Source organism: Mus musculus, chromosome 7 (assembly GCF_000001635.26).
Source record: "Mus musculus strain C57BL/6J chromosome 7, GRCm38.p6 C57BL/6J".
In the NCBI taxonomy this organism is placed as follows: Eukaryota; Metazoa; Chordata; class Mammalia; order Rodentia; family Muridae; genus Mus; species Mus musculus.
Window position 1 is genome coordinate 103915062 of NC_000073.6, and position 22252 is coordinate 103937313.

A 22252-nucleotide genomic window follows, 5' to 3' on the forward strand; every position below is an offset into this window, starting at 1 on the left:
GAGGCCTCTCCCTGACTTTGCAGCCATTCTGGTCTACAGTACAAACTGCTCTGACTTCATGGGTTTTTTTTTTTTTTTAATTAACATCAGCTGGTAAGTGTCTGCCACTATCTTCTCTTGGAGTGGTGTGGTAGAGAGACCTAGAAGGGAGGGTGGAGGATATGCAGGAAAGGGGTAGGGGGAAGGAATGAATTTTCTGCGAGAGCAATGAGCCCTAATTTGAGCTTCTTCCCGACATGTTTGAGTGACCTTCTGTAAATGTGTTACTCATATTTACCTCACTGAAGCTCAGGTGTTTTTCACTTGAAAAATTAAATCTGAGAATCTGAACTCTCTACAGAAACTCCTCTACTTCTGATGTCCTCAGAGAAAGACAGGGTCAGGCTCAGAGAGAAGGGCCTGATATCATTGGAGAATATGAGAGACCATCTGCAGTGTTATCTTATCATTAGGGAACAGTGTTGCCCCATCCTTATGACTGGACCAGCCAGGCTCTTTCTAGGCCATGCCCAGAGATTAGATTTCCACTGGCACCAAAGGATCAGCTTACTGCTCTATGTGTGCCTCTCCTTGCCCAGCTCTGAACTACACTCAGTATGCCTCTTTCTGTCCTAAACAAAGAGACATTCATTTTTCTAACACATACATTAAGTGCATTTTGACTCTCAGACCTGTGTACACAGTGGAGAATCTAGCTCTGCTCTGCAGGTATTAATGATCACAACCTGTCATGCCAATCTTACTATCCCAGAATGATCTCCTTCTCCACAGTCCACCTCTACTCTATTCAAAAGAGGCATGTTCCACCATGGTGGGGACATTCTTGAGATCTCACTAGGAGGGATCTGTTTGGAATAATTATGTTCAAAACATAAGAAACAGTGTTTCCACCAATAATTCATTCTAGAAATAGCAAATACTAAATTTGATTTTTAAAAAAAATAGGTATAGCAAAAGTAGCTAATTTTTCATCATTTATTAGGAAATCCCATTTTGAGAACTTTTCTCATATTTCATCTATATTTGTTCTGCTTTGACTGTGGCAGTTTCACAGTCATTAAGCATTGACTATGAATTGATAGACAAGACTTCTGTTTTTCTGTGAAAATTTATATATGGGTATTACTCTTCCTCCAAGAACCACCGTCGCGCATTGCCAAGATAAATTACCTGTAATTTTCATTCTAAAAGGAGTTATCCAAGTTCCACCATTATCTCTGTGGACTTCTTGGTTCCAACGAATCCTTCTTCTTGTCTGTTGTGCCATGTCACACTGAAGTCAGTGACAAGAGCCAAGCCTGAACTTCAAACACCCAGGCAGAACAAGAGGTGAGTAGAATGACCACTCATCACTTAATTTCATTCATTATGCAGATACTATATGGTAGAGCGCACCATGTGATAAACACTGACCTGGAATCCAGGGCTCTCAGAGAACCTAGTCTACTTGGGAAAAAAGAGGAATTAAAGAATCATTAGTTCGAAGTATATGTGTATGAGGGACATGTATAAATATAGATATGTAAATGCTATATGTAACATATAAATAATTCGTGTAACAAAGTTTATATAAACATACACTGTTCTTAGTCTTCTGGGCAAAATTGAACTATGAAGTATACATAAGTAAAAATATATGTATAAATATAGAATCACAATTTTAATAGTTGTGTATTTACATGCATGTCTTCATCTTTTTATAGCATATTAGATTTTAAATACAATCTACAATATATAAAAACTACAGATTACTGATAAGTAATACTTATTTTATAAACTATTAGTAAGTTTTTAAAACACATTATACATGATTGTACTTATGATAATATGTATGTACTCTCTTCTACATAGAAATGCATTCCCTATCTAACTATAGAAAGTATACACGTCAAGAGATATATATGTTTATTACATTTCAGAAGTGTTACATAAAAGGAATGATGTGAATACCGAGAACTCTCCTAACTCTACCCAATGAAGTCAGGGGAAATCGATAAGAACAAATATGTGTACTGAGTCTTAAACAATCAATGGGAATTTACTGGTTGAACTCTCCTAACTCAATACAACAAAGTTGGGAGGAAATTGTAAGAAGGGATATTTGTACTAAGTCTTAAACAATCAGGAAGCATTTATGAGTTGGAAGAAAAAGGGTTGTTGTTTGCTAAGAAAGCAAGGAACATAAAATGTAAAAAAGTAAATAAATAAATAAAAATGCATAGAAAGTCAAGAACAACATGAATATATTGAGTGGAGTAAATAAAGCAAAGGCACCAAACTAGGTAGGACTTGGTCATGGGTAGTGTACTACAAACTCTTATACAACACTAGAATAATATACTTTGGAATGACACACGGCTTATGTGCCACCTGTGAGACAGTGATAAAAAATTCATAGTTATAAGAAACATAAATGTGTAAACTTTTAAAATATTGTTTGTGAATTGTTGGTAACCTCAAGAAACTGAACCCATTACCACATCATTTTACTCTGCTGAAAGGGAAGCTCGTGAAGGACTGCCATAGTGGCTCAGAGTTAGCACTTTCCAAATGATGCTGTGACGGTAGGAGGTGGACTCTGGAGATGAAGGGTCATTGCAATTTATATATCAGAGGGCTCTGCTAGGATGGGAAAACTAAGAACTAAGATGACAATTACAAAGATAAATACAAAGGAACACATGAAGGGGTCCTTAAAAGGTAAGAAAGATTGAACACTTTCTTTATCAAAAAGTTGTAGTAGATACCTGGAAATAGTAATAGATACCTAAAAATCACAGGTAGGGGAGAATTAAGTGTGTGGTGATATGCTTGAACTCAGTTGTAAATGTGTTAAGTATAATTGGCAAACACTCACAAGAAACTCGGAAAGAGGCAGACTGTCTACATAACAAAACTATCTAGACTAGACACAAATATTTACAGGTGTCTTCATAATAATAAATAACAAGTGAGAAGTTAAGAATTCAGGAAACTGAGTACCATGAGCATTTTGAGTAAGGGGAAGAAGAACACAATGGGAACTCTTACCAAAATATATTGGTGTATTCTGTGGCAAAACACATGTAAATGTGTATTTATATACATCTAGCACAATGCAATGGTCAAGTATTAAGGAACATGGAATTAACAAACTTTGAAAGTCATAAGAGAATGAGCACTTTAACAATTTAGATGCATTATGACAGGATGATCAACACCCAAAATGGAAAATGTTTGTGTTAGTTTTAGAAAAAGAATATATCATTGATGGATAATCAAATGTATATAAAATTGGCCATTTTCATATTCACTTTAGAAACACTTTCATTGTCTAAATTTTACCTGTCAATTCATTGATTTAGAATAGTAGATAAGGTAAAAGTAAAATTACATATGCATTATTTGTTTGTGTTTGTGTATCAAATAACCAAACTTTAGGTGCAAGCAAAAACATTTGCCAGAAAATTAAAGGGAAAATAATCTTGGCAGAAGAACAAAAAGGAGGAAGAGGTGGGGGAGGAGGAGGAGGAGGAGGAGGAGGAGGAGGAGGAGGAGGAGGAGGAGGAGGAGGAGGAGGGAACCAGACAATATGATATCAAAACTTCTAAAGGAGAAACTCAAGGTAAGGCATGTATGTATTGCTAACCTAACTAAATCACATATTTTAAAGACATAGTAAGCATAGGTCCCAACAGGTGCATTTAAAAAGCATTTCTCTAAATGGACTATAAAATTAATAAGTTGTGTATTATTTACTTGAATAGAGAACTACTAAAGAAATGGAGAGGATAGGTGGGCAAGATATTCTCACCTCTTGGCTGAAGTGAGATGGGCTCATCTTTGTCATGTTCATCTTTTTATTGTTTGTTTTAACTAAATTTTTTTCTTTGAGGTTTTTTTTTTTTTTTTTTTTGAGACAAGGCATCTTTGTTCAGCTCACACTGTCTCAGAACTTGCTCAGTAGACCAGGTCGGCCTTGAACTCAGAAATTTGTTTCTGCCTCCTTCTTAGGCCACCGACTTTATTTTTGTTGTAGTTTTGTTTTGTTTTCATCCTTGCAGTATCCTTCCATGAGCTGTTCTGCACCACCTAATACACTTTCACACGATCCTCCTTATGTGATTCACCTCTTCCAGCAAATCACTGCAGACTCTAGCACATTCTTGTCTCACTCTCATAATCATCATGATATAATTCTTAGTAACTTAACTGTTGCATCTATGCCCTCAAGATCTCATCAAGAATTGTATAATGTACCTAAAATCAATGATTAAGCCTAACCCATGATCTAGAAAGTCTGTTTTCTAGTCATTATCCCTCCTCCTCTCAAATTTTAACTGGATTTTTAACCTTAGATATTCTCTACCAGTACATCATTATTATTAATCATTTATTAGTCTATATACTCTGAATTCAGATTATGCTGACTTAGCCAAAATTCAATCTAGATTATTTAATCCTCTTTAATTTATCTCACGTAAGTAGCTAAATGTAGTGATGGGAAATACACATGAACACTTACTGATTACACTTTGACATGTGAGCCTGAAAAAAGACCATCTGCATCATGGAATCCTACCCCATTGCTCTGATGCACCTGTCTCTCACTCTCCCTCTTTCTCCTTGATGCCTTAGAATACGATTTTATTTCAACCACTCTGCTGGAACTTCTCCTTTCTTGATCACCAATGGTTTCCATGTTGATTAAACTTTGGTCCTTTCTCAGCTCATGTTATCTTGGTTCCTTATCAGCACTATTGACACTTGTTGGACACCTCCTGTAGTACATGCTTGAACAGAATTCCCCGGCTTCTTTCCTATCTTATTAAAATGTTTCTTCTCTTTGTTGTTGGTGGTAGTGTTGTTGTTGATGTTGTTGTTCTTATTGTTGCAGTTGTTGGCTTCTACTTGGCCATAGTTTAAGCATAATGGAAGTCAAACACAGTTAAGGACAATTCTCATGCACTGTGAAGTCATACATAATCTAGATTAAGCTATTGTCTCAAATTCTTTTCTCACCAGGACCCTCTTCTTCCATTGCTTATGCATGCCCCCTTTGCTTTTCCAGTCAATCAAGCAGTTAAGCTGCAATCCACTTCAGACACTCTCACTTTCTGTTTTCTCTGCTAGGAGATACTTCTATAAGATACAGTTGCCCAAAATCAATGGCACTTTTGGAGATTCTATGTCTCATAATGCTTTGTTTGGACATTATCTATCTTTTTTCTTTCTTTCTTTCTTTCTTTCTTTCTTTCTTTCTTTCTTTCTTTCTTTCTTTCTTTCTTTCTTCCTTCCTTCCTTCCTTCCTTCCTTCCTTTCTTTCTTTCTTTCTTTCTTTCTTTCTTTCTTTCTTTCTTTCTTTCTTTCTTTCTTTCTTTCTGTGTTTCTCTCCTTTTGTCTTTCTTTCTTGCTTTCTTTCTGCCTAAGTCTTTTGCATATATATTACAGCTTCCAGTGTTATGTTTTTATGGGATTTCTGTGTGTACAAAGTATATGTCTCTGCATCTACATGTGTTTCTTGTGCTTTTTCTTTGGTTCTTTTGCTCCTCGTAGTTTGTTTGTTTCATCAGTCTCTGGTTTGTTTTGGTTTTATTTTATATTATTATTATTACTATTATTATTATTATTATTATTATTATTATTATTATTATTATTATATACCTGTTCATACCGTAATGACGAAAGAAAAAAAAAAAAACAGTGTAGTTATGGGTGAGTGGGGAGTTATAAAGCATCTAGGAGTAGTCGGGGGAAAGGAAGCCATAATCAGAATTACATTGCCAGCATTGCAAATATAAAAAACAACAATGTGACTTATACCCCTAAGATAAGAAGCATATAATAATAATAATAATAATAATAATAATAATAATAATAATAAGTTGTTGAAAGACAAAATTGTTGGCTTCTACTTGGCCACAGTTTAAGTACAATAGAATTCAAAACAGTTTTTAAAAACACATTCAAAAACAGCAAACAGTTTAAAAAAAACTGTCAAAAACAGCTGTGGAAGCCGGGCGGTGGTGGCGCACACCTTTAATCCCAGCGCTCGGGAGGCAGAGGCAGGCAAATTTCTGAGTTCAAGGCCAGCCTGGTCTACAAAGTGAATTCCAGGACAGCCAGGGCTATACAGAGAAACCCTGTCTCGAAAAAACAAAACAAAACAAAAAGCAGCTGTGAAACACCAACTTACACATCTGTATGTACTACTACATACAAATCTGGAAATTAAAAGAAAAATTCTGAGTCACAGATTAAATTCTCAGAACAAGAATGTAAAATAAAATCATGAGTCATTTATATTGCCTAGGAAGAAATATTAGAACAATCTTTTTTAAAATGCCTAAAAGGCCATCTTCAGCTCCAGACAGCCGGCCACCTTCCTGGTGAGAGCACGGGGGTCTGCCTGGCCTGAGAGGTTTGTGGCACAGGCGCCGGCGGGAGCCTTCTTGGCTCCGGGACTCCGCGGAGGGCAGGCTGCACGGGTGACCGTGTGGAATACAGAGTGCCAGCCGTTTCTGGGACGGGCGAGAGAGTCGCAGAGCTTCTGGGCGGCGCCATCTTCAGCTCCAGACAGCCGGCCACCTTCCTGGTGAGAGCACGGGGGTCTGCCTGGCCTGAGAGGTTTGTGGCACAGGCGCCGGCGGGAGCCTTCTTGGCTCCGGGACTCCGCGGAGGGCAGGCTGCACGGGTGACCGTGTGGAATACAGAGTGCCAGCCGTTTCTGGGACGGGCGAGAGAGTCGCAGAGCTTCTGGGCGGCGCCATCTTCAGCTCCAGACAGCCGGCCACCTTCCTGGTGAGAGCACGGGGGTCTGCCTGGCCTGAGAGGTTTGTGGCACAGGCGCCGGCGGGAGCCTTCTTGGCTCCGGGACTCCGCGGAGGGCAGGCTGCACGGGTGACCGTGTGGAATACAGAGTGCCAGCCGTTTCTGGGACGGGCGAGAGAGTCGCAGAGCTTCTGGGCGGCGCCATCTTCAGCTCCAGACAGCCGGCCACCTTCCTGGTGAGAGCACGGGGGTCTGCCTGGCCTGAGAGGTTTGTGGCACAGGCGCCGGCGGGAGCCTTCTTGGCTCCGGGACTCCGCGGAGGGCAGGCTGCACGGGTGACCGTGTGGAATACAGAGTGCCAGCCGTTTCTGGGACGGGCGAGAGAGTCACAGAGATTCTGGGGCGGCACCATCTTCAGCTCCAGACAACCAGCCACCTTCCCGGCAAGAGCCACAGAGCTTCTGAGGCGGCAACATCTTCGACTCCAGACAACTGGCCACCTTCCTGGCCAAAGCAACACAGCTTCTGGGAAAGATCCTGTTTTGGGCCTTCACCTTCAGCCAGGAGGAGGTCCAAACACCAGATAACTGTACACCTTCCCTGAGAGAGGAGAGCTTGCCTACAGAGACTGCTCTGACCACTGAAACTCAGAGAAGAGAGCTTGTCTCCCACGCCTGCTGATAGAGGGTAACAAAATCAACAGAGGAACAATCTTTTAACAAAGACAACTATAACAACTAACTCCAGAGATTGCCAGATGGCGAAAGGTAAACGTAAGAATCCTACTAACAGAAGCCAGGACCACTCACCATCATCAGAACCCAGAACGCCCACTTCGCCCAATCCAGGACACCCTAACACACCTGAAAAGGTAGACCTGGATTTAAAAGCATATCTCATGATGATGGTAGAGGACATAAAGAAGGAATTCAATAACTCACTTAAAGAAATACAGGAGAACACTGCTAAAGAGTTACAAGTCCTTAAAGAAAAACAGGAAAACACTGCTAAAGAGTTACAAGTCCTTAAAGAAAAAAAGGAAAACACAACCAAACAGGTAGAAGTCCTTATAGAAAAACAGGAAAACACATCCAAACAGGTGATGGAAATGAACAAAACCATACTAGACCTAAAAAGGGAAGTAGACACAATAAAGAAAACCCAAAGTGAGGCGACGCTGGAGATAGAAACCCTAGGAAAGAAATCTGGAACCATAGATGCCAGCATCAGCAACAGAATACAAGAGATGGAAGAGAGAATCTCAGGTGCAGAAGACTCCATAGAGAACATCGGCACAACAATCAAAGAAAATGGAAAATGCAAAAAGATCCTAACTCAAAACATCCAGGAAATCCAGGACACAATGAGAAGACCAAACCTACGGATAATAGGAGTGGATGAGAATGAAGATTTTCAACTCAAAGGACCAGCAAACATCTTCAACAAAATTATTGAAGAAAACTTCCCAAATCTAAAGAAAGAGATGCCCATGAACATACAAGAAGCCTACAGAACTCCAAATAGACTGGACCAGAAAAGAAATTCCTCCCGACACATAATAATCAGAACACCAAATGCACTAAATAAAGATAGAATACTAAAAGCAGTAAGGGAAAAAGGTCAAGTAACATATAAAGGCAAGCCTATCAGAATTACACCAGATTTTTCACCAGAGACTATGAAAGCCAGAAGAGCCTGGACAGATGTTATACAGACACTAAGAGAACACAAATGCCAGCCCAGGCTACTATACCCAGCCAAACTCTCAATTACCATAGATGGAGAAACCAAAGTATTCCACGACAAAACTAAATTCACCCATTATCTCTCCACGAATCCAGCCCTTCAAAGGATAATAACAGAAAAAAACCAATACAAGGACGGGAACCACGCCCTAGAAAAAACAAGAAGATAATCCCTCAACAAACCTAAAAGAAGACAACCACAAGAACAGAATGCCAACTTTAACAACAAAAATAACAGGAAGCAACAATTACCTTTCCTTAATATCTCTTAATATCAATGGACTCAATTCCCCAATAAAAAGACATAGACTAACAGACTGGCTACACAAACAGGACCCAACATTCTGCTGCTTACAGGAAACCCATCTCAGGGAAAAAGACAGACACTACCTCAGAGTGAAAGGCTGGAAAACAATTTTCCAAGCAAATGGTCTGAAGAAACAGGCTGGAGTAGCCATTCTAATATCGGATAAAATCGACTTCCAACCCAAAGTTATCAAAAAAGACAAGGAGGGACACTTCATACTCATCAAAGGTAAAATCCTCCAAGAGGAACTCTCAATTCTGAATATCTACGCTCCAAATGCAAGGGCAGCCACATTCATTAAAGACACTTTAGTAAAGCTCAAAGCACACATTGCACCTCACACAATAATAGTGGGAGACCTCAACACACCACTTTCATCAATGGACAGATCGTGGAAACAGAAACTAAACAGGGACACAGTGAAACTAACAGAAGTTATGAAACAAATGGACCTGACAGATATCTACAGAATATTTAATCCTAAAACAAAAGGATATACCTTCTTCTCAGCACCTCACGGGACCTGCTCCAAAATTGACCATATAATTGGTCACAAAATAAGCCTCAACAGATACAAAAATATTGAAATTGTCCCATGTATCCTATCAGACCACCATGGCCTAAGACTGATCTTCAATAACAACATTAAGAATGGAAAGCCAACATTCACGTGGAAACTGAACAACACTCTTCTCAATGATACCTTGGTCAAGGAAGGAATAAAGAAAGAAATTAAAGACTTTTTAGAGTTTAATGAAAATGAAGCCACAACGTACCCAAACCTTTGGGACACAATGAAAGCATTTCTAAGAGGGAAACTCATAGCTCTGAGTACCTCCAAGAAGAAACGGGAGAGAGCACATACTAGCAGCTTGACAACACATCTAAAAGCTCTAGAAAAAAAGGAAGCAAATTCACCCAAGAGGAGTAGACGGCAGGAAATAATCAAACTCAGGGGTGAAATTAACCAAGTGGAAACAAGAAGAACTATTCAAAGAATTAACCAAACGAGGAGTTGGTTCTTTGAGAAAATCAACAAGATAGATAAACCCTTAGCTAGACTCACTAGAGGGCAAAGGGACAAAATCCTAATCAACAAAATCAGAAATGAAAAGGGAGACATAACAACAGATCCTGAAGAAATCCAAAACACCATCAGATCCTTCTACAAAAGCTTATACTCAACAAAACTGGAAAACCTGGACGAAATGGACAAATTTCTGGACAGATACCAGGTACCAAAGTTGAATCAGGATCAAGTTGACCTTCTAAACAGTCCCATATCCCCTAAAGAAATAGAAGCAGTTATTAATAGTCTCCCAACCAAAAAAAGCCCAGGACCAGATGGGTTTAGTGCAGAGTTCTATCAGACCTTCAAAGAAGATCTAATTCCAGTTCTGCACAAACTATTTCACAAGATAGAAGTAGAAGGTACTCTACCCAACTCATTTTATGAAGCCACTATTACTCTGATACCTAAACCACAGAAAGATCCAACAAAGATAGAGAACTTCAGACCAATTTCTCTTATGAATATCGATGCAAAAATCCTTAATAAAATTCTCGCTAACCGAATCCAAGAACACATTAAAGAAATCATCCATCCTGACCAAGTAGGTTTTATCCCAGGGATGCAGGGATGGTTTAATATACGAAAATCCATCAATGTAATCCATTATATAAACAAACTCAAAGACAAAAACCACATGATCATCTCGTTAGATGCAGAGAAAGCATTTGACAAGATCCAACACCCATTCATGATAAAAGTTTTGGAAAGATCAGGAATTCAAGGCCCATACCTAAACATAATAAAAGCAATCTACAGCAAACCAGTAGCCAACATCAAAGTAAATGGAGAGAAGCTGGAAGCAATCCCACTAAAATCAGGGACTAGACAAGGCTGCCCACTTTCTCCCTACCTTTTCAACATAGTACTTGAAGTATTAGCCAGAGCAATTCGACAACAAAAGGAGATCAAGGGGATACAAATTGGAAAAGAGGAAGTCAAAATATCACTTTTTGCAGATGATATGATAGTATATATAAGTGACCCTAAAAATTCCACCAGAGAACTCCTAAACCTGATAAACAACTTTGGTGAAGTAGCTGGATATAAAATTAACTCAAACAAGTCAATGGCCTTTCTCTACACAAAGAATAAACAGGCTGAGAAAGAAATTAGGGAAACAACACCCTTCTCAATAGTCACAAATAATATAAAATATCTCGGCGTGACTCTAACTAAGGAAGTAAAAGATCTGTATGATAAAAACTTCAAGTCTCTGAAGAAAGAAATTAAAGAAGATCTCAGAAGATGGAAAGATCTCCCATGCTCATGGATTGGCAGGATCAACATTGTAAAAATGGCTATCTTGCCAAAAGCAATCTACAGATTCAATGCAATCCCCATCAAAATTCCAACTCAATTCTTCAACGAATTAGAAGGAGCAATTTGCAAATTCATCTGGAATAACAAAAAACCTAGGATAGCAAAAACTCTTCTCAAGGATAAAAGAACATCTGGTGGAATCACCATGCCTGACCTAAAGCTTTACTACAGGGCAATTGTGATAAAAACTGCATGGTACTGGTATAGAGACAGACAAGTAGACCAATGGAATAGAATTGAAGACCCAGAAATGAACCCACACACCTATGGTCACTTGATCTTCGACAAGGGAGCTAAAACCATCCAGTGGAAGAAAGACAGCATTTTCAACAATTGGTGCTGGCACAACTGGTTGTTATCATGTAGAAGAATGCGAATCGATCCATACTTATCTCCTTGTACTAAGGTCAAATCTAAGTGGATCAAGGAACTTCACATAAAACCAGAGACACTGAAACTTATAGAGGAGAAAGTGGGGAAAAGCCTTGAAGATATGGGTACAGGGGAAAGATTCCTGAACAGAACAGCAATGGCTTGCTCTGTAAGATCGAGAATTGACAAATGGGACCTAATGAAACTCCAAAGTTTCTGCAAGGCAAAAGACACCGTCAATAGGACAAAAAGACCACCAACAGATTGGGAAAGGATCTTTACCTATCCTAAATCAGATAGGGGACTAATATCCAACATATATAAAGAACTCAAGAAGGTGGACTTCAGAAAATCAAATAACCCCATTAAAAAATGGGGCTCAGAACTGAACAAAGAATTCTCACCTGAGGAATACCGAATGGCAGAGAAGCACCTGAAAAAATGCTCAACATCCTTAATCATCAGGGAAATGCAAATCAAAACAACCCTGAGATTCCACCTCACACCAGTCAGAATGGCTAAGATCAAAAATTCAGGTGACAGCAGATGCTGGCGTGGATGTGGAGAAAGAGGAACACTCCTCCATTGTTGGTGGGATTGCAGGCTTGTACAACCACTCTGGAGATCAGTCTGGCGGTTCCTCAGAAAACTGGATATAGTACTACCGGAGGATCCAGCAATACCTCTCCTGGGCATATATCCAGAAGATGCCCCAACTGGTAAGAAGGACACATGCTCCACTATGTTCATAGCAGCCTTATTTATAATAGCCAGAAGCTGGAAGGAACCCAGATGCCCCTCAACAGAGGAATGGATACAGAAGATGTGGTACATCTACACAATGGAGTACTACTCAGCTATTAAAAAGAATGAATTTATGAAATTCCTGGCCAAATGGATGGACCTGGAGGGCATCATCCTGAGTGAGGTAACACATTCACAAAGGAACTCACACAATATGTACTCACTGATAAGTGGATATTAGCCCAAAACCTAAGATACCCAAGATATAAGATACAATTTCCTAAACACATGAAACTCAAGAAAAATGAAGACTGAAGTGTGAACACTATGCCCCTCCTTAGAAGTGGGAGCAAAACACCCTTGGAAGGAGTTACAGAGACAAAGTTTGGAGCTGAGATAAAAGGATGGACCATGTAGACACTACCATATCCGGGGATCCATCCCATAATCAGCTTCCAAATGCTGACACCATTGCATACACTAGCAAGATTATGCTGAAAGGACCCTGATATAGCTGTCTCTTGTCAGAGTATGCCTGGGCCTAGCAAGCATAGAAGTGGATGCTCACAGTCGGCTATTGGATGGATCACATGGCCCCCAATGAAGGAGCTAGAGAAAGTACCAAAGAAGCTAAAGGGATCTGCAACACTATAGGTGGAACAACATTATGAACTAACCAGTACCCCGGAGCTCTTGACTCTAGCTGCATATGCATCAAAAGATGGCCTAGTCGGCCATCACTGGAAAGAGAGGCCCATTGGACACGCAAACTTTATATGCCCCAGTACAGGGGAACGCCAGGGCCATAAAAGGGGAGTGGGTGGGTAGGGGAGAGGGGGTGGGTGGCTATGGGGGACTTTTGGTATAGCATTGCAAATGTAAATGAGCGAAATACCTAATAAAAAATGGAAAAAAAAAAAAAAAAAATAAAATGCCTAAAAATGAAAACAGCCATATTTAAGGAATTGGGATGATAAAAATCCAGTAGAAAAGACTAGAAAAAATATAAGTACCCTGTGATGGTGGCGGCTTATGCCCTTAAATCAGTACTCTGGAGGCAGAGGAAGGCAGATCTTTGAGTTCAAGGCCACCCTGGCCCACAGAGTGAGTTCCAGAACAGCCAGAGCTACACAGAGAAACTCTCTCTCTCTCTCTCTCTCTCTCTCTCTCTCTCTCTCTCTCTCTCTCTCTGGATAAAGAAGGAAAATGAAAAGAGAGAAAAGAAAGGGAAGAACATATAAGAAGAAACCTAATGACAGTTATTTGTGATGTGAATGGCTAAAGAGTATAGCTGATGAATGGGATTGAGGTTATGAAGGGAGAGATTATTGCAAAGTTCCTGACAGAGATGTGTTTGTGAAGCTGAAGAACTCATTAATAATCAGAAATATCCATTTATTTTCAGGTCTATCCTTGAGAAACACCAGCAGGGTATCTTCTTACTTCTCAATTCATGGTCCTATCCAACATTACTCATTTTAGCCCTATGTTCTACCTCAGTGGCTTTCCTGGTTTGGAAGCCTTTGAACACTGGATCTTCATCCCCTTTTTCTTGATGTACCTGGTGGCCATTTCAGGCAATTGTCTCATTCTGATAATTATTAAGACCAACCCTCGTCTGCACACACCCATGTACTATCTACTTTCCTTGCTGGCCCTCACTGACCTGGGGCTGTCAGTGTCTACCTTGCCCACCATGGTGGGTATTTTTTGGTTCAATTACCATGGCATTTATTTTGGAGCCTGCCAAATCCAGATGTTCTGCATCCACTCTTTTTCCTTCATGGAGTCTGCAGTGCTCCTCGTCATGTCCTTTGATCGTTTTGTGGCCATCTGCCACCCACTGAGGTACTCCTCCATTATTACCGTTCAGAGGGTAATGAGGGCAGGCCTATGTGTCATCCTCAGGGGGCCTGTAGCCCTTATCCCAATTGTGCTCCTCCTGAAGGATTTTCCCTACTGTGGACCTCTTGTCCTCTCCCACTCATTTTGTCTACACCAGGAAGTGATACACCTGGCATGTGTAGACACCACCTTCAACAACCTATATGGACTGTCACTGGTGGTGTTCACCGTGATGCTAGACCTCGTGCTCATTGCGCTGTCCTATGGATTCATCCTATACACGGTGGCTGGTCTGGCTTCCCAAGAGGAGCAGATCCGAGCCTTCCAAACATGTACTTCACATCTCTGTGCTGTGCTTGTGTTCTTTGTGCCCATGATGGGACTGTCCCTGGTACACCGCTTTGGGAAACATGCTCCACCTGCTGTGCATCTTCTCATGGCCAACATCTACCTCTTTGTACCACCCATGCTTAACCCAGTCATATATAGTATTAAGACAAAGGAAATCCGAAAAGCAATCATCAGGTTCCTAGGTTTTAGAAAGGTCAATTCTGAATCCTGGGGATAAATGAATAACTGAATGTCCTTACTCTAAAAGTCAAAACTCTATCAAATTAAGTATCTATCATAACACCCAGCATCCTGAGAGCTTCGACCTCCAAGTCATAAATAAAATGCAAATATGTTTCTTTTCTTTCGAATTGTGGCTCAAGAACACAGACCTTCTTTTTCTTAAATTATGATGCCCCTTTCTTCCCATCTTTTCTGCTTGGCCAAAGTCCTCCTGCTCTTTTTCTATTCTGGTTAAGCCTACTGTCAGACCCCAGAGTTACATTAATTCATCAAAATCTGACACACTTCCCCTAAAGTGGTTTAAAAACAATCCCTCAACTCTTCCTGAAGTTGTTCTCCTACGATCATTCCTCTAGTAGAAGCCCTTGACCTCCTCCTGAGTCTGCTCATCTCTGATTGTAGCTTGCTTGTTTGTTTTAATCCCTTGAATCCAGCAAATCAATTCAATGTTAAACTGGAGCCACGATGTATATCTGGCTGCTGTAGTTGTGAGATGCTGCACAGTGATGTGCTGGAGAACAGGTTCAGACAAATAAACCGTGACAAACATGTTGGGTCACAATTGCTCAGGATATATGAGCTCCAAATCAGCAGAGCATCCATACCCTACCCTGCTACAACTGACCATAATCCATGTTTAGTCTCACCTTTAATGCTACTTCCTAAATGACAGGCAGTTTTCTAAACACAGAGCAGACAGGGCTGTTTGTTTTCATAGCATTCCATATTTGCCATGTTAACATTTGTCATAAATAGCATGTGGTTTGTATGTTATGTATTGTGTGCATGTGTTCATTAGGATATAAAACTAATTTAAACTCCCTGAAATTATTATAGATGCATCTACCATTAATAAATCTATGTGCTATAAATTCAATGACTGGTACATCATGTATCTTCACTAATAAGTGTCAATTATAGCAAAAGAGACACGGTCACAAACAAACACACACACACACACACACACACACACAAATGGTTTGTTGATGCAGAGACATCAAACATTGCACAAGGCTTTCCAAGAATCATATTCTAGATCCTGATATCTTAGTTTCTGGATGATCTTGTGTGTGTATGTGGCCTGTGTATATATATTATGTGTTTCTGTTTATGTCTATGCATTGTATATATATACATATGTGTGTACATCTATGCAGCTGCATATTTGTGTAATGACTTTAGTTGTTTATACTTCCTGCAGATACCCCTTAAACACGAGCTTTATTCTAAACTTTAGGTCTTTTATAAACAGCCTGAACACTTAGTGAGTTACTACATAAAGCTAATTGTGCTGTCCATAATGAAAAGCACAGCATATAAAATATCCAAGCCGAACATATTTCAAAAGATAAGAGATAATGCATTTAATAAAAATGTTGATTATTAAAATAATGTTTAATACTTAGGAAACTATTTTCCACATGATAGTGTAAGAAGCCAAGCAAGAGGGTACATGTTGGGAAACACAGGAATTATACTCGAGTTCAAGATACACCTTGGCTACATAACCAAACTCTCACTGAAAAGAAAAGACCAAGCCAAAAAGGAGAGAACACTTTTATGAACAGAAAAATCAGAAGGCATAGGTTTTTCAGAGCATTTATGCCCATTATAAAGAGCACTATTATACATAATCTTATTTATATGTTTCATTATGTTTATCACAGGCCAATTTTTCCAAATATCATGACTCCGTTGCATTGCCTAAAATAGGTTATTTGTAAATACTCTGGAACACCCTATATGACTGCTTTGGTGATGATGACAATGATAGTGTGTATTAGCACTTATTTAGCATGAACAATGACAATGCGTATTAATGCACTTATTTCCAATGTCACCTGAGAATTAAAAGACATTTTTGCCCAAATGAGAAATTGATATTTCTAAAGAGAAAAAAAAATCTCGCCATTCCTTTCTTTTTTCCATTTATTTATTTGCTTATTAGACTTCTCAGACTTGATCTCATGTGGCTTAGATTAGTCTCAAACTTGCAGTGAAGCCCACGATTACCTTGAACTCCTGATTCTCCTATTTCTATTTCTCCAGTGCTGACTTGAATTCCAGACATACAACATCATGCCCAACTGTCTCAGAAAAAGAAAATCTAAGATTCCAGAATAGAAATAGAGTTTAACATGACTTCTTTTCCTAGACCATTCCAAATAAGATCTTTCATTTCAGAATCTACTATCTTAGTGAAAGAAATTCCAACTTTTAGCCCTTAACCTTAATGTACCTTTGCCATACTGTATTGTGAATGTTTCGATTTTGTATCCAAAAGTGAAAGAAAAAAGAACAAACAGCTGCCAGAAGCAACTTGGAAGAAAAGTCTTGTATTGTCTGACACTTCAAGAAATGGGGACAGGAACCTGGAGGCAGGATCTTGCTGCTTATGGCTTGCTGAGCCTGCTTGCTTACAGCACCCAGGACCACCAGACCAGAGCGGCACCACACTCCTTGGGCTGGGCCTCCAACAGCAGTCAGTAAAAAAAAAAAAAAAGGAACACAATGCTTATGGAAGCATTTTCTCAATTGAAGTTTTCCTTGCAGGTGACCTTTGGTGGTGTCAAGTTGACATAAAATAAGAACAAGCTAGCCCACCCATGCACAAACAGAGAGGTGGATCAGTGGTTTAAAAACACCTGCTGATCTTCCAGGAAACTCAGTTCCCAGCACTCACGTCAGACGGCTTGAAACATCTAATACTTGAGCTCCCAGGGAATCTGACACCTGGACAACTGTGCTCAGGTGCACACACCCACTCAGAGACATGCGTGTGGAACTGAATAAAAACATCATCTTTTTAAAAAAACAGCAAAATAAAAATAATGGGTTTGTAATGCTCATTTTAGAGCAATATTAGATTCCCTAGAAAATTGAATGGATAATACAAATATTTTCCCCATATACCTTTAATTTGGAGACAGATGTGTATCCCAGTACTGCCTGGAGCCCATGATCCTCCTCTTTCAGCTTCCTGAGAGCAGGGCTTTCAGGTATAGAGCATTAGTGAGGCTAGAAGCTATTTTAAACACATAATGTGATGTAGGAATTATTATAAAGTCTACCTAATGTACTAAATACCATTTAAACTAGACAGTAACTTTACTAGATAGGTGCTGTTAAATAGTCAATAATCTACAAATAAATTATCTGGGGCCAAGAGGCAAAAACCTCCCACATAACAAAATATAGCACTGTTCTATATAATGGCAGAAATTTGTGCTTTTATGTCACAGTACTTTAAAAACACAAGCAAACAAAATTTATCATAAGCACGTTTATCCATGCAAATGATTCTCTGTGGTCTGGACAGACCCTCATTTTGTTTAATATCATTTGGGTTCCTGAGGTTTTCAGGGTAACACTGTATTGGTAAGATATAATTGTTCACGCAATTGATAATCACATAACTTCATGTATCACTTAGTGATGACTCAGAACCTTTTCACAACTCCTTTATCTGTCACATGGGTTCTTGACATCCTTTTCCTGCTTTCTCAAAGACATGGATTCGTTCTTACTGATTTTGGTGTCCAGATATCTGAGCAGACTTGTAATTGCTAGCTATTTGCTGAATTCAGGAGTGTGAGTAATTATATGGTCACCAGGGGGATCTCAAGGGCTATGCTAGAGAAAGAAAAGGGAGAAAAAGCTGAAGGTAAACCAATGTATCATCTAAAAAAGATGGCAGCTCACAAGAGACAGCTATATCTGGGTCCTTTCAGCAAAATCTTGCTAGTGTATGCAATGGTGTCAGCGTTTGGAAGCTGATTATGGGATGGATCCCCGGATATGGCAGTCTCTAGATGCTCCATCCTTTCGTCTCAGCTCCAAACTGTGTCTCTGTAACTCCTTCCATGGGTGTTTTGTTCCCAATTCTAAGAAGGGACAAAGTGTCCACACTTTGGTCTTCATTCTTCTTGAGTTTCATGTGGATGCTCACAGTCAGCTATTGGATGGATCTCAGGGCCCCCAATGGAGGAGCTAGAGAAAGTAACCAAGGAGCTAAAGGGATCTGCAACCCTATAGGTGGAACAACAATATGAACTACCCAGTACCCCCCAAAGTTCGTGTCTCTAGCTGCATATGTATCAGAAGAAGGCCTAGTCGGCCATCAGTGGAAAGAGAGGCCCATTGGTTGTGCAAACTTTATCTGCCTCAGTACAGGGGAATGCTAGGGCCAAGAAGTGGGAGTGGGTGGGTGGGGGAGTGGGTAGGGGAGTGTGGGGGGGACTTTTGGGATAGCATTGGAAATGTAAATGAAATAAATACCTAATTAAAAACAAAAAAGATGGCAGCTGTGTGAGAGGAGAGTGAAGGACCACCTGATTCACTGAAGCATCACCTGTGGGAATTCCAGGCCACTACTACATTTCTACTGAAAATAACTGAGGCACCCAGGCTAAGTTTTGGAAAGATCCTCAATGTTGTTTTGTGTTTGCAAGATCTGCGTCAATCTAAGCAGAATTCTCAGGGGTCCCCAAGGCCCAAAGGTGAAACACCAGGGCCTTATAGAACCCAGTGCAGTATACAATGCATTAGCCTGAATCAGTCAGAAGAGACTGGTGCAAGAGAGGGAAAAGCTGAAGGGCCTGGACAGAAGCTGTACAAAATCGTGAGTTGCTGGAGACCATTTGGATTATGATAGTGGGAGCCTGCCCAGGGCCCTCTGTGATATCTCACATCCAGCAGAACTAGTATGTAAGATAGGGAAACTCGCAGAGCAATGGCCAATCTGTGACTGGGTCATTGTGTGCTTGCTCCATGCTCTATTAGGAAGAGAAATCTGGGCTTGCTACAGGGCTGTACTTTATAGTGGAAGGGTTATGGTTTTCTTCAGACAAGAAATTGTAATTCCCATAACTGTGCCCCTGAATATCATTAGCTTCCAATATTTTAGACCAAGTCTTTTCAAAGTTCAATAACCCACATCATTTTCCTGTAAAGGCAGATAAAACATGGATGAAAATTATCCATCATCCAAAGAAACCATGTAGATGGCTTGTCCAAAATCATGCTTAAGAGTGTCAGGCATTCAAATATGGTATGTCCACTCACCACTGTCAGACTGAATTTACCTACTGTAGACATGAAGAGCCATACCCAGCTTGTAAGAGAAAAATATTATGAAATAATTTTAAAGAAGAATATAGTATTGGAAATTGCATCCACTAATGTACATATATTGAATATAAGTCACCTTAAAAATTGCATGTAAATGACTTAGTAATCTGGAAAACTGTGAAGTTTCAACTTTCCAGATGAAAAAATTGAGACTGAGTAATGTTATGCCTAAGCACAGGGGTAATAGACAAGGCAGCTATGGTTGGAATGGAGGTCTAACCCCAGAGTCGGTACCCTCAACCATCACATCATGCCTCCTGTGCTGGAGAACTGTATCACTTCTTGGCTGATGTGTTTACTGGTGAGGGTGCTGATTCTACCCTCCCTTAGGTACTGACCTCCAGGCTCCTCACAATGCCAACCCTGGCTGCTTGTCTTCCTCCCCACCTCTCTTCCCTGCTGTTTTTCAACCTTTCTCCCTTCTCACATCCCACTGTGTCCCTCCCTCTGTTTCTCTTCTGCCTTTCCCCATCTATTCTTGATTCTTGATTCTAGGCCTCTCTTGATTCTTCTAAAGCCTTCCATCTATGCAAGCTTTCTCTCTACAGCTCTACGTCATCTATTCCTCCCTCAAATCTCTGACATGTTGATTCCCAGCTTTCAAGCTCTTGTCCTTTCTCTCTCTTCCCCATGTCTCCAGTATCCTCTGCTCCTCACTTTCTCCCTCTAAGTTTCACAACTTCCCTTCCCTTTAACACTCAGCCTCCTGTTCTCCTGTATCCTCCCCAGTGTCATTTCAGAGCTGGTCCACTTGAATTATTTTGCTTTCTTGGACACCTAACCTCCCCTGTTTCTTTGACAATGACATCATCATAACATCTAACTTTACATATTCTTATAAAGGCCACCAGTGTGTACTTCAACTTTCACTTATCTTACTGACTGTACCTTAACCCTTTCTTCAATCTCATTTGTCAACTCATCCCTCAACCTATTTTTCCTTGACTTAAACTGTAAGCTTTCCCTTGCTATCTTTTTTTCATTCTTTTCAATTGTATTATAACCTCTGACTCCCCCAGGATGTCACCAGCCCTTCATAAGCACTAGCTGCTGATATTTAACACAATTACATGAAATAGAGAAGGAATTTTATTCTGTGGATTAAAAGAGGTAAAGTCTAGGAACCAGTTCTGGATCAGGAGCAATAACAATGAATCCATTTATATTTCTTTTTCTCTTCAAGACCTTGTCCTAAATTCTGCGCATAGAGTGTATCAATTAAATCTCACATCTTTTCTTTCAATGGGAAACATCATTGAGTTGTTTTATTAATGAAAGCATGAAAGCAAGTGCTATAGCAGACGCCGAGACGTGGCTTGGCATGTGAGCATTGCCCTGGGTGCCCTCTCTGAGAACTCATTAGGACAAGAGCAAGTTTTTGCTGCTGTTGCTTCTGTATTCGCTTACTAAAATTGTACACTTGACGTCTGTTTTAGAAACATTGCTTTAATTGTTTCTAATGAAGTTGTGTACAATCTATCAGGACTCCAATCTGAGGAGACAAAGCTTTACAGAGATAGAAGGCATAATAAGAATATGGTCAAAATATATTTTATAAAAATTTTTAATGAGAAAAACATCAAAAAGGTAGAAGAGACCTAGTGTGCCTGTGACTCTGACATTACATGTTAAGATAATTAGTGACTAATTTCTAGCTGGCAGTTAGAAAGTCTTTACCCTCAAGGATCACTTAGGGAGTCTGTTACCTTTAAGGAATTAGTAATCTCAGTAAAAGGTGACCATGTGTCTTTAAGGACCCAGATTGAGTAGACATAACATATACAGCTCTCTGAAGAAGAGAATGCCCAGGGACACTGGTGTATGTGAACCTGGATTCTGGTCAGGGAAAGCTGGGAGTTCCTTCAGAAGACCTGGATTTGGAAAGAAGAGCATAGCTCATCTTCTGATCACAGAGACAATGCAGCAAGTATCTAATAGCCAGAAGATAAAAATGGGGAGATGAAAGTAGAAAACCTTCCCAGTGATCGGCAATTTGTTCAGAAAAGTTTAAAAAAATAACTTATTGTACAGAAGAAGAACAATAGTAAGGCCAGACAAAGACCATTTGAGAAGGAATTTAAACAATCAGCTATACCTGGTTTTGCTATTTGTTTGTTTCTTTTTGTTTTTTGTTTGTTTAAAGAAATTCAGGTAATCATGTATTCATTTGTCAAGGGCAGAGAAAAATCTATTCATATTTAATGTCACTAAGTGAAGCTTGGCAACCAAACACACACACACACACACACACACACACACACACACACACAACCGATGGGTAAATAGGAAAAGGGTTTGTCCAGCTTGTAAAGAGAGTAGTTATTTAAGAGGCCTTTGAGTCTAATGGAGACCAGATAGAACACTCAGTGGGAAACTTTCCCTGTGTCACTGGGA

At 39.9% G+C, this 22252-nt stretch overlaps 1 protein-coding gene across 2 annotated transcripts; it reads left to right on the forward strand.

The window, feature by feature from the left end:
* Olfr631 (olfactory receptor 631) lies at positions 1–15605 on the forward strand. 2 transcript variants are annotated; one of them, NM_001271020.1, is made up of 4 exons: positions 1–93; positions 1192–1329; positions 3421–3604; positions 13716–14850. In NM_001271020.1, exon 4 carries the CDS (start codon positions 13764–13766, stop codon positions 14721–14723), a length of 960 nt encoding a protein of 319 aa, NP_001257949.1. In that variant the 5' UTR covers positions 1–93; positions 1192–1329; positions 3421–3604; positions 13716–13763; the 3' UTR covers positions 14724–14850. The 2 variants fall into 2 exon arrangements, with proteins under 2 accessions (NP_001257949.1, XP_017177762.1); XM_017322273.1 differs by lacking the exon at positions 1–93 and adding an exon at positions 501–708 and having other exon boundaries at positions 13716–15605.
* The last annotated feature ends 6647 nt before the right edge of the window (positions 15606–22252 follow it).

Excerpts from the sequence above, each read along its gene's own strand:
- Olfr631 (NM_001271020.1), top strand. The coding sequence starts at position 13,764 with ATGGTCCTATCCAACATTACTCATTTTAGCCCTATGTTCTACCTCAGT.